The sequence below is a fragment of the Rhagoletis pomonella genome, unplaced genomic scaffold, assembly GCF_013731165.1.
Source record: "Rhagoletis pomonella isolate Grant_MI unplaced genomic scaffold, Rhpom_1.0 Rhpom_scaffold_00003, whole genome shotgun sequence".
NCBI lineage: Eukaryota > Metazoa > Arthropoda > Insecta > Diptera > Tephritidae > Rhagoletis > Rhagoletis pomonella.
The window spans coordinates 76,958,385-76,972,261 of NW_023458557.1; the positions used below are offsets into that span (position 1 = coordinate 76,958,385).

Genomic DNA, 13,877 nt, shown 5'->3' on the forward strand with positions numbered 1-13,877 from the left:
TATGAATGCATAAATTTCTCTATAGATATATGCGTGTAACTATGTAAAAGTTTAATTAACAGAATATTACTTTTATTTAATTTTTTTACAGAAAATCTGAGAAAATAAACTATATACCTTGCACACCTGCAGCCAGAGAGATCATAATCACTCGACGAGCGCAAAGTGGCAAAGAAAATAGCCAAAGGCAAGCCATCGCTCATCATCAGTGTCCATCATAGTAGTATGTGCAACAGCAATAACAAAAATAACCACAAATATTAATGCCGACAACAATAACAACAGAACGACAACAGAAAAGCATGCGGCGCCTTTAACAACACCATAACAAGCGACAAGCCAGGCAGCAACCCGCCAACCAATCAACCAACCAACCAACTTACTAGCCAAGTCAGCAACAGTCGCTATTCATAATTGCAGCAGCAGCAGTAGTGGTGACAGCACCAACAGCAACAGCAGCAGCAAAAAAACGACAGCAACTTCTGCGTACTCAATTTCATTACGCTTATTAAGCGTCAACAGCAGCAGCTGCACTTTTCCGACTTTTTTTCACTCATTCATTCATTCATTCATTCATTCATTTATTAGTTAATGCTATTAATATATTTTTACGTGACAACACAGACGTTCATACACAAATATACACCCTCTCATTCTCTCACCATCGCCCGCCAGTCACTGTGTCACTACGCCAGTCAGCATTGATGTTGCATGAGTGATTGTGAGTGACGCTTGAAATGACAATAAAGTTGCATGCAACCGCTCCTCTTGTTGGCAATATGTTGCTTGCAGGCGTTTGGTCAATATGCTGGTATTTGTGATGTGATGTGTCAAGCAGAAAATTAAGGTGGAAAAATATTTTAAATATGCACATACCTGCGCACATACATATATGCATACATATGTGAAAATTTGCGAAAGTTGTGTGAAATTTAATGCACTGCAGGGAGGCAGAGATTTTTTGTGCAATTTGAGAGGCGTGAGAAATAAGAAAAGCGCGTGGATACCGAATTTGTGAATTTCATCTATATTAAAAAAGAAAGAAAATCGATTGCGATATCGCGTAAATAGTTATACCTACTATATATGTATATGCATACGGCTGACTACGTCAGGAGCACGAAAATGGATACCGTTTACGGCACAAAAAAGTATTTTCAAAGCCTATCTGGTGCTAGTGATATCTATCGGACGCCAGCATGTCGCGCAGTGGTGAGTAAAATAAATATATATGTATGTATATTTTTTAACAATATTTATAGCACATAATATTAGCCCATACGTTCAACTTACATATGTACATCCTACTAACATAATAAATGTGAAAGTTTGCGAGGGAGTGTGTGAGTATGTTTGTTGCTCTTTCGCGTTAAAACGGCTTGAAATATTGAGGTTATGACTTGACCTAATATACAGAATATTTCTTTAAAAGGGTTACACCGCTAAACAAGCTAAAATCCATCAATTAATAGGTTAAAAAATAAATTGGAACATTGTGGGTGTCAAACGAAAGGTATTCTAAAACGAAATAATTTTAAAGAGAGTTGCCACCTGTTAAAAATGTTGAAATAAATTTAATTAATAAGTTAAATGAAATATTTTTTATTTGGGTATCAAACGAGGGGGCGTTCACCTGATTTGAAGTTGAAATTAAATTTAAGCAAAGTGTTGATAGAAATATTTTATATATGAAACAAATCAACGAGACGTCTGAGAAAACTTCATTTTGGAAACAGTTTATAACAGGGTTGCCAACTGTTTGGAAATTCAAGATCAGTTTTATTGACCAGTTTAATGAAATATTTTAATACAGGTGTCAAACGGGAGCGCTTTACGAAAAGTCTATTCCGGAAATATTTTTGATAAAGGCTGCCACCTGGTTCGAAATTCACTATCACTAAATAAACAAGAAAGAAAAAAATTTTAATGTGGGTGTCAAACAAGAGAGAGTTACCGAAAGGTCTATTTCGGAAATATTTTTGACGAAGGTTGCCACCTTTTGGAAATTCAAAAGCAGTTTAGTTAACAACTTAAATAAAATAATTACATGTATGTAGGTGCCAAACTGGAGAGGTTTACGAAAAGTCTATTTCGGAAATATTTTTGACGAAGGTTGCCACCTGTTTAAAATCCACTTTATTAAATTAAATGAAATATTTCAATATGAGTGTCAAACGTGAAAGTTTTAAGAAAGCTCTTTTTATTATTTTTATTTTATTTGTAAGCTTTGTTCTCCTAATATTTTTGAAGGGTTGCATCAATTTAAAAGTTCCAATTTTAATGAGAGATTAAGTTAGTTAGTGTGTTTTGAAATTACAGTACATTGAACTGTCATTTCAGGTTTTCAATTATGCAAAAAGAGAAGTGAATTTAGCCAAAAAATTTAAATTGCTGCAAAATGTTCCGTTAGAAACATAATTACCTCAATTACAGTAATTAATTTGAAATTTTGTACAGTTTTGCTAATAACATATTTGGTTTTGAAATAATATCTGAAAAATCCTATGCAAATCGAATCATAGATGTATCGAAAAATATCGATGTCTTCTGCCACTGACTTCCCTAAACCAAATTACTTTGAAAGCGGTTCATAAAAAAATACAAAAAACCGTAATAATGGCACTAAAATTTCCGCAAATATATCAATATTTAAAACAAAAAATTAAATAGTTGTAAATCAAAACTGTGAACTTGAGCTATATCTTTTAAAAAGTTCAAAGTTTAAACACATATTTGTCAATATTGGCCATCTTCATGCAAAAAATTCAGTGCTAAATTTCTAATTTTACTGAACTAAAATACTTCAAGTTATTTCAAATTATCTTTTTTAGCTTTATAATATTGTTTTAGGGTTTTTTATTTTTATAAAAAACTTAAATTTTATAAAACATGTAACAATATGAACTGAGAAAATATTTACTCTAGAAATGTAGCTTTAATAGACAAAAACTTTCGATTATGTTCTTGAATAAAATGTAATTCAAAGATGAAGGAGTAATTCAGAAATAACAGCAGCAGAAAAAAAATAAATTTGGGAAATTTTAAATATTAAAAAAATAAAAAAAAATAAAAAAATTAAATTTAGTCCTTTTTAAAATTAAATATTTCAAAAACATATTTGAAGAGTATTATGACAGAAATTCAAACCTAAAATTTTTTAATCGTTGAAATTAAAAATTGTGGAATAATTTAAATTTTGATTAATTTAAAAAAATTATTATAAAAAGTTAAAAAAAAAATGTATTGTGTGCGAGCAAATTTTACCAAAAAAGCATACATTTCCAAACATCAATTTTTAAATCGTGTAAATTAAAATATGTGGAGGAACTTAAATTTTTATTAGATCCAAGAATTAAAAAAAAAAATTGTTAAAAAATCGGAAATAAGTTAATACTTTCAAAATGCAGAATAGTATTACTACATAAATTAAAATAAAATTTCTATGCTGCAGCTTTTAAAGAGTTTATAATAAAAATGAGCAAATGTTTACGAAATAGTCTTTTTACTATTTCATATACATATGTATGTATATAAACAAAAACTTGTTTTATTTAAAAATGAGGAAGAATCTAACTTTTCATTACATGAAAAAGTCTTTATTATTCCAATTTTTATTGTAAATATTTTTTTTTACTAATTTTTTGGTTTTTATTAAAATGTTTTTCATATTTTTAATAGTTTTTATTAAATTAAAAAGAATTTAGTATAAAAAAGTTGTTAAAAAAAATAAAATTTTTCAAATGTTAGAGGAGTATGTATTACCAAAAGGCATAAAAATTAAAAATCTTTTATATTAAAAATCAGAGAAAATGAAATTTTGTATAGATTTAATTAAAAAAAAAAAATGAAATAAATAAAAAATTAGCATTTAAAAGAATTGGTCGCATGCAGAAAATATTATATTACTTTAAATATTTGAAAAAATTTGTACGTGCATTTTATACGTATTTTAATTGCTTTAGATGTAAAGGTTTTCTAAAAAAAATCTAAATTTAACAAAAGACGCACAGCCCTTTTCATTTGCAGATGTTGTCGGTGAAACTTTCGAAATTTACCCACGAATTGATTGAAGAGCAGTTACAAAATTCTTAACTTCAACAAAAAAGTGTTATAAGTTATCGATTTAGACCCAAACATTTTCGTTTGAATTAAGTGAATTACTATTACACTCGCAGAGCTAAATGTATACATATGTATATATGTATATATGTACGTAGACTGTTGTGGTAGTCCTTATTAAAAAACCAAGGCTTTTATGATTACCACTACAATGAACCATATTTTCATGTAATAAAATACCCTACAACACTTTATGGCAGTATCTGCATTCATACAAATGTACCCACATACATATATACATATATGCACACCTCCCCACAAGGGTTAAACTATAAACACACATATTTATGTGCGTACGAGTACATAAAATAGGTAATCTTAAATTGGATACACTCTCTGACTGTCCAACTTTCACACTCGAACTTCCTATTCACCGCCTTTATTAGCTGATTTATACACTCGATTGAATGTTTGTGAAATATGCGAAATGGTTAAGTGGTTATCGGAAAAGTGTTAAGATTGACTTTTATTGGTACTTAAGACGCGGCATTCCAGCAGCAGCAGCAGCAGCAGCGGATTATTGCGACTCGTAGCATAGAACTGAGCAGAGTAGAGCAAAGCAAATACTCCAAACTAGGATTTAGTTCAACTGAATAGTAATGGCAAGCAAGGCGATAAAGAAGAAAGTGCCTGCCATTTGGCTTAGGGTGGGTGGTAATAAAATAAAAATGCGAGTTAGTAAGTGCGCTAAGCAGCCGTGAGCTATTAAGCAAATGTGCTATGATTTGCGAGCGAGCAATGAAATAAAAGGAAAAAAAAGTAGGAAAAAAAGAAGATATAAATGCAAGCGCTAGCATGCCACAGAAGTAAATGAAGTGAAGAAGGAGCAAAGATGAAGATGAAAACTTATTTAGAAAGGAGTTAGCACATTATTATAGTTTATGAGTGGATGCACAAAGGCGGAGAAAAATTTCAAAGATATTCAAGTAGCGTAATTTCACAACCGGTTTTACTTACTTAGCGATTTTATGTTGGTTAACAGTTGGGTGGAACAGCTTGGTAGAAATAATATTAAATTTAATAGTTGGATTAAAGCGTCTGCTATATAAAAAAAGGTTATGCGTACATAAATCGCCTATAAGTTTGCTATGGTAAATTTAGCAGAACATCAACTTGCAGCAAATGACTACTTAATGATGGAAAATGTCAAGGTGTTGCTTATGTACTCAAAGTGAATAGCAAATTGTTATAAAAAATTCTATTTGGCGCTGCATATTAATAATAATGAATAGTGTTTGCCAAAAATTGTCACATTAATAAACTTATACAGACTATGAACATACATACTTATGTATGTACAAATCTACGGTAACTTTTAACCACTTGAAACTTGCACATTATTGGACTAAAATTGAAGGGGCTAAAAAACTGTGTACTCAAAAAAATTCTAACGCTTCCGAGAAAAGAGTTTGAAATTTAGGTGAAAATTTGTTGCACTTTTTTGTAGTTTTCTACAAATTTTTCAACTTGGGTTTATATGGGGTTTGTCTGGGAGTGAACTATATTTTAATTGAAATTTCTTAAAAATAAATAAATAAACATAAGTGGCACACAATATCATTTTGAAATGGCGTGCTATAGATATGACCGATACTGCACATTCATATATCATTCATTATAATCATATTTTTTGCTAAACAATTATTCCAAAAAACAATTTGTTTAGTATACTCGCTTCAGTAGTTGCTGCTTTATCGAAGATTTTTTCGATCAAAATTATGATTATTATGTTATTTTCGAACAAAAATAACGATTATTTATGATTTTTATTTTTTCACTCAAAGCTAATCTATATATTAATACGCTAACATAAATTTTGTCTCCGTTCGTTTGGCGATTCTACAGAACCGATTTCAAAATCAAGAACACCGTTGGAAAGGCATTTTTCCGTAGATGAGCAGAGTTTTTATGGTTTCACAATTGGTTGAAAATTACGGCCAAAACCGTCGTTTAAACATTTTCGAATTGTGTATAGATGTTGCTGCAACATGTTCAATTTGACATGTTTCGCCTATTGTTTCACTACACATTTGAAACTAAGCTTTGAAATAAAGATAAATATGAAGATGAAGAAATAAAGTCAAATAGAATAGAAGTCAAAAAAAGAAGGCAAAAGTGAAGATAAAAACGAAAATGGAGACAATGACAGATACATAAGAATTAGAGTAACTGAAAGGGTAAGAACATTTCTTGCATTTATGAAGTGAAACTTCTTTAGCGGCAGTTAGTTGGTGCGGAGTAAATTGTCAAATTCAAGGGGAATAATGCACATGGACATGGTTCTCAGCGGTTTAGCGGTTTGAGAATAAAAACAAAAACAAAGATGCCTAGAGGTACAGGCAAAAACGAAGATCAAAGTAAATTTAAACACTTTAAGGTAAAGGTGAGAGGAATATGCAAAAATAAAGATAAATATGAAGAAAAGGATGAGGTGAAGATCGATATTGTTATCGATATAAAACTCGATATTTTTATCGATATAATAATCGATATTGCTATCGATAAAATAATCTATATTGTTATCGATACTGTTATTGATTAAATAACCGCTATTTTAATCGATATAATAATCGATATTGTTATCGATACAATAATGGATATTGTTATAGGTATAATCATCGATTAAATAATTGATTTTGTTATCGAGTTAGTCATTTATATTTTTAACGATATGTACAATAATCGATACTGATGATTATTATATTTATCGATGAATTCATCGATCTTACAATCGTTTTATTTTTCTATATGTTTATGGATATTGTTATCGGTATTTTTATCGACACAGTTATCAACAGGGTTATCGGTATACTAATCGGAACATGGAACGTGATCACATTACATGACATCACATCACATTTTATCACATGATATGAAGATACATCACATGATATTAAATCACATAATATGATATCATATCACACGATATCACGTGACATGACATTATATGATATGACATCACATTATATGGCATGACATCACATGACTTGACATCACATGATATGACATCGTATGAAATGACATGGCATTACATGACGTGGCATCACATGATATGGCATCGTATGGTATGACATCATTTGACATGACATGACATCCTATCACATCACATCTTATCACGTCATCGCACCTCATCTCATCTACGTGAATAGAAAAAGAAAAGGGTATAAGCAAAGATGTGAAAGATAAAAACTAAGATGAAGACCAAGGTAAAGTTACCGATTTCAAAACCAAAAACACCGTTGGAAAGGTAATTTTCTGTAGATGAGGAGAGTTTTTATAGTTTCGAAATTGGTTGAAAATCGTCGTTCAAAAATTTCCATATTTGCGTATGGTTGGTTTTGCAACCTGTTCAATTTAAGCTGTTTCGCATTTTGTTTTACTTCGTATTTGAAATTAAACTTTGAAATAAAGATGATAACGATGAAGACAAAAAAAAGGCAAAAGTGAAGAAAATTGAGATAAAGGCGAAAATGGAGACAATGAGAAATACATAAGAATTAGGTTAACAGAGTTGAAATTTTCCGATAGGAATCGAAATAAAATCAGCCATAAAGGTTACTGAAATTTATCGAATCATCAAAGTTTGTAATTATCGAAATTTATCCATGCTTATTAAGTTATCGCAACGTATCGAATTATTCAAACTGATCAATGTTTACTGAGTTGTCGAAATTTACAGACACAGAAACTTAGTTGTCCAAATTTACGGATAGTTATCGAACTATAAAAACGTGTGGGATTAACGAAATTTGTCAAGGTAAAGAAATGTATCAAGTTATCGATATTTATTGAATTATCATTATTTATAGACTTAACGAAATATATCGAGGTGTCGTAATGCATGGAGTTCTTTCAACTTACCGAGTTATCGATAATTATTTATCTACTGAATTTGGTTGGTTCAACGAAGCGAAGTTTTTGGAATTTTCAAAATATATCGATTTATCGAAATTTCAAGGTTATATAAGCTTATCAATTTATCACTGCTTATCGAATTTAATCGTCTGAACAGAGTGTAACGAGTTATCAAAATGTTTAGATAGTTTTCGATAAATGTGGAGATGTCAAAAGTAAAAATTTATAAAGGTATCCAAAGTTTTTACATTTTTGAGTTATCGAAATTTATCGAGCCATCGAATTTCACAGTTATCGAAATTGGTCGAGTTACCGAATTTTGTTGAGTTATAGAATTTTAGTGTTCTTGAAATTCATCGAACTATGGATATGTATCCAATCATTGAAATTTATCGATAAACTTGAATGTATCGGGTCAATTACAAGTCCTGCCGAAGTCCTCCAAAGACCTTCTCAGATAAAAAAAAAAATTAGTTACGTTTTAGCAGAAGATTTTCCGGTTAGTTAATTTGTACCGTATAAGTTTTGCTACGTGTTAAGAAAAACTGTCGAATTTCGACAGTAACTGGCACTCTAGTAATTATTATTGAGTTAAATTTTTCCATTTAAGAATAATGATTTTTCAGAAAAATTTAAAAACTATATTAGCGTTATTGCTGACGTATCCTTTTCAGAGGTAACGCACCCTAATAAAAAGGAATAAGTCTAAAAATTTTCGGGTCAAAATTTCAGTTTTTTGCGTCTGTGTGGCCTTTTAAACTGTATGAATAATCATTATTTTTAAGTGGAAAAATAAAACTCAATAATAATTATTATCTCTGCGCGAAAAAATAAAACTCATAAATAAAAAATATAAAAATCATAAAATAATTATTACCTTTGATCGAAAAAATAAAAAAACAATTTCTGAGCAAAAAATAAAAGTCACAAAATAATCATAACTTTTGATCGAAAAAATAAAAAAATCAAATAATAACTATTTACGCTGAGCGAAAAAAATTAACTAAATAATAAATATTATGACTAAGCGAAAATATAAGAATCATCAAATACTGATTAAATGCTGATTTAAATTATTTATATCACCGTTATATGGGATGTGGGCGTGGATATTGTACGATTTTGTGAATTTTCTGCCAACAATTCAAAAAGAAGTACATGCGCCAAGTTTCGTTAAGACATCTTAATTTTTATTCGAGCTATCGTGTGCAAAGATGGACAGATAGACGGTCACGGCTTAAGCGCTTGCCGTTATGTTAACAAAGTTATAATATCCTTGTGTACAAGTGCGCTCGGGTATATAATTTTTTGTTCACATACATATCGAGCCCTAATCGTCAAAAAGACTAAGCGACATTTTTTTTCAAAATTTTATTTTTGATGCAGAAATGCATCTAGATGCTCTAGGAATATTTCTGCATCAAGGAGAAAATTTTGGAAAACTTGTCGCTTCCGTTATTTTGGCGCTTAGGGCTCGATATGTAGATTTTTATAAGCGAAAACAAATTTTTAAATTTTTATAAATTTTTTTTTCTTAAAATTTATCAAGCTCTTTTTGTTTGTACCCAGTTCCAACGCTCGTTAAGCGCCTATGCGTATATCCTTGCCTGCGTGTCCATAAAGCTAATCAACACATTGCAAAAATATACAATGAATATTTATAATACAACAAAAAACCACAAACCGAGCAAAAGCAATATGGAAAGAGAAGAAACGAAAAGAAAATTACATAAATGCAATAACAAGCAAACAACAATCAAAAACATAACAACAATATAATCAAGAGACTGCATGCGGGCATAAGCTTGACAAAAAAAAAAAAAACAAAAACACTTCCAAGACTAAAGACGACAAGCAAACTCACAACTTTGTTTACTTGAAGAGAAAAACATGCTTTGACTTCCCTCCGAAAAAAAAGTAAAAACAAAAATGAAGCAAAAAAATATGAAGATGTAATGGAGTTGAAGTTGAAGATGTTTTACATGCGGCAGCGGTGGAAGTAAAATAAGTATAATGCGGGCCGACAAGCGCCAAGAAAATATTGAAAAAGTCAAAAAGCCAACAAATGTCACAGCACACAGCAGCGGCAGCGTCAGCGGGCGCTCCATATCGCCCGCTCCGCCTCTTCCGTTGCCCCATCCGCAACGGCCCACTACTTGGCAGGCATGCTGCGCTGCGCATCTTCAGCGCATTGTTTGCGTTATCTGCATGCAACTTCCGGCAGCGTACGCTATGCCACAGAGCGCACTTCATATACATACATATACATATACATATACATATGTACATATGTATATGTATGCATATGCACTGTCTCCTCCATGTTCATGTGTATGTGTGCTCTGCTCAGTTAATGTTGCATGTGGCGCCTTTTCAATTTTCATTCAAGGAGCACAAGTAAATCCTTTGTCACTTTGGTGTTTCGTTGTTATTGTTGTTGTCATTGTTGTTGCGCATAATTTGCATATGAATACAGTGCAGCGCTTGGCTTACTCTATGCGCTACTGTTGCTGTTGTTGTAGTTGCTTGTTATGTGACATTGATGTTGCTGTTGCGGCGCTGTTGCACCAAAAGTTGCACCTCATACATACATTTAACGAGTTGCTGTTGTTGTTGTTGCCGTTCGCATTTCGCTTTTTGATTATTATTATCGTAATCATTTTGTATTGTATGTTGCACTCCTGCCACTTCATAAGTTTGTTGCATCGGAAACCACTTATGTGGCAGACGCTTTGTATCGACTTCCTCTCTAGCCTTTCGTCTTCCCGCTTGCCAGCAGAGCCTTCGTGTGGCATGCATTCTATGCATTATAGTAGGAGTCTACATATACATACATACTCTTCTTGCCACACATACACTGCAACTTAACAGTGACATTTTAACGTTGACAGTGTTGCACTTGCTAGCTGGTTGCTTGGCTGCTTGGCTGTTCTTGTTTGCTGCCGAAGCCTTGCACAAACAATCACAGCGAATGCGTCTCACAAAACATTTTGCATGCTTGATTTCTCTAGCAGCAAGGAAGTGATGTGGCAACATCAGTACCTACTCCTATTCACTTATACAATGTGGCAGAAGATATACATATATACATACATATGTACGTACGTTTGTATGTACATAAGTAAGTAGCATAGCCGGCGCGACATAATGGAAAAAGCATTGTGCGTAGTTGAGCGTCAACGTTAACGAGCATTTGAAAGACTTCAAAGTTTCTGCTATGTTTTTGTTTTTCCTTTGCTGTTACCCCATTGTTTGTTGTTGCTCTTCTGGTGGCATAACACAATGTAGCGCCGATAAGCTAAGTAGGTTTTTAGAAATAAATTGAAAAGCTAAGAAAAGCAAGAAAAAAAAACGAGGTGCGTAGGGTGCTTGCAATGAATTATATTAAGCAACTGGTTCATGCCCCTTATGTGTTGCATACATTGTATGCTATGCACGTATGTATGTAGGTATGTAGTTGACAACTTTTTGGTGGAAGTATTAAAGAAAGTATGTTTTTTTGCATTTCTAAATGTTGCATTTTGTATATAGGCAAAAATGCAAACTGTCCAAGACCTTTTGTTTAAAATTTATTTTCAAAAATCATTTCCAAATCTGCCCAAAACGCCATTTCGTTACAGAATTTTCAGGAATTTATAACACACTAATGACCTTGACTTGTGACTTGTAAAGGCGATGGGTATCAAGTCGCCTGCGCTTATATTATTTTTCGTAAGACAATTGTCAATTCTGGCAACTATCCTGAAAGCTTTTTACTTTCTAATTGAAAGATCTGTTAACGTTTTTTTTTAAATGTTAAAAACTAATAAAATAAATTAAATTATTTAAAAAAAATCAAATATGTAAAATGAAAATTAAGCAAAGATATACAAATAAAAATATTTTTAAAAACTAATGCCCGGTTGCATCAACAAATTAAATTTATCAGCCTGTTTATTTTTGTTATTTATGGCCTTATAAAAATTATATTCAACAATTTTATTGAGCTTGAGGCCGTTAAAATTTGTAATCACTCAATTTCGTTCGGAGAATTTTTCTATTTAAATCTTAACGGTCTGGTAAGTTTAAGATTCATTAGAGAAACTAGCCATAGATGAAAATTTTTGTTTTTTTTTGATAGCAAAACAATCTAGAAATTAAATTCGTAAAAGAAAAAAAAGTTATCGAAAAATAAGGAAGTAACATGTACTTAAAATTAAAAACAATATATTTTTAAAACGCAATGAAAAAATCAAAAGAAAATAAAATTAAAAACGGGGGGAAAATTGATTAAAAAAGAAAAAATGAGATCCCTTAAATTAAATAAAAAATAATTTATATATTTTTTTTTTATAAAATCTAAAAACTAAAAGAAAATTAAACCGAAAGAAGAAACAGTTGCTAAAAATTAAATTAAATTAAGAATGATATTGTTTTTTTTAAGAATAATTTCTAAAAATTATATTAAAAAGAAAAATATGTTATAACGATTAAAAAAAAAACACATAAAATAATTTTCTATAAATTAAATAAAATCAAAAGATATAATCTTTAACTTAAAAGAACATTACATTAAAAAAAAAAAAAAAAATTAAATAAGAAAATAAAAAAAATTCCGCTGCCCGAGGACTCGAACTCAGATCTCTCGGCCATTGCGACTGTTGGAGCAAGGTGAGCTAAATGATATACATATGTATGTACATAGAAGTACTTTCTCTCAAATATTGATTTTCACAACGAGTGGTGAATGCGAGTGCTTTTTTGATAACACTTTTGTGCCCGAAGCAACGCAGATATATTCAAATATGCACCAGTTAGTAATATGAGAAAGAAAGATCGTATACATATATAAAACGAAAAGAAAATTATTTATAGGGAAATTAACAACGTAGATAAACGACTTTCTGTGAGAATGGACCTTGAAAAATACTTATACTTAGACAAGGTTGCTTTAAGAAGGAAAGTACATTAACACTTTCCTTCTGATTGCCATTACTAGCCTCTAGTCTTTGATTTCATTCAAATCTGGTCATTCAGCATATACAAATTTACTACTAAAAATGCTACTAGACTTTAATTCAAACACTTCTGGCCACTATTGCGTTCGTATAATTGTCTCACATCTGTGTATCTTGAATGGTACAGTAAAGTATATAAGCACAAGCGAAACAAGTTGTTGTATTTGTATTTCGTAGAAAATAGTGCAGTGCTCTCCTGCTAGTGGTCGGTTCCCCAAATATTGCAACACTACGTCATCATTAGCAATAAGCGCACTCAAAAAAATTACTCAAGCTTATCTAATTAACTGGTGGGCATGCAGGAAAATCTTACAACGTAGCCGAAGAAAAGAAAATCGCAGGAAAGAAAATCGCAGGAAAGAAAAGAAAGAATGGTTAAATATGTGTACATAGGTAAAATCGAAAAAAAAAATAGGTATACTTCTTCTCACATATGTATGTAGGACTGAGCAAACATTTCGCTGCGAATGCAATATGCGCAAATCTTTCACTCTTCCCTACTTCACTACTATCTTGCAATTTTTATGCTTTTCAGTGGCATTTGCAGGCGAATAAAAAATTTATGGTTGTACATATAAGGGACTCAAAAGAAGAAAAAATAAACTAATTGCACTCACTTGTATGAATGACTTGTAGATGCCACTAATTTGGCTACTTGACGAGAAGTTTGTATTCAGCACCCCAAAATATAAAGGATGTACTACTACTATAAGTACAGATAAACATATGAGTGTATGTCCTTATACATACACAAATACATGCAGAGTGGTATTTCCTTAAGCCAATGTGCATATTCTTCATGAAATGCAGTAGCCGACAAGTACTCGTGAGTTAAACAGGCGAGAGGAAAGAAAGCATCAAAAATATTCTTAACTAAGCCGCAAATAAATGAAAAAACGTTTTTTC

General features: G+C 31.3%; 1 protein-coding gene across 1 annotated transcript in view; it reads left to right on the top strand.

The window, feature by feature from the left end:
• Positions 1–679: 679 nt before the first annotated feature.
• LOC118735562 (mucin-2) overlaps positions 680–13,877 on the top strand; it is a 59,107-nt gene continuing 45,909 nt past the window's right edge. The window contains exon 1 of the mRNA XM_036465371.1: positions 680–1,212. Coding sequence (XP_036321264.1) covers positions 1,087–1,212 — 126 coding nt within the window. The 5' untranslated portion in view covers positions 680–1,086. The remainder of the gene's footprint in view (positions 1,213–13,877) is intronic.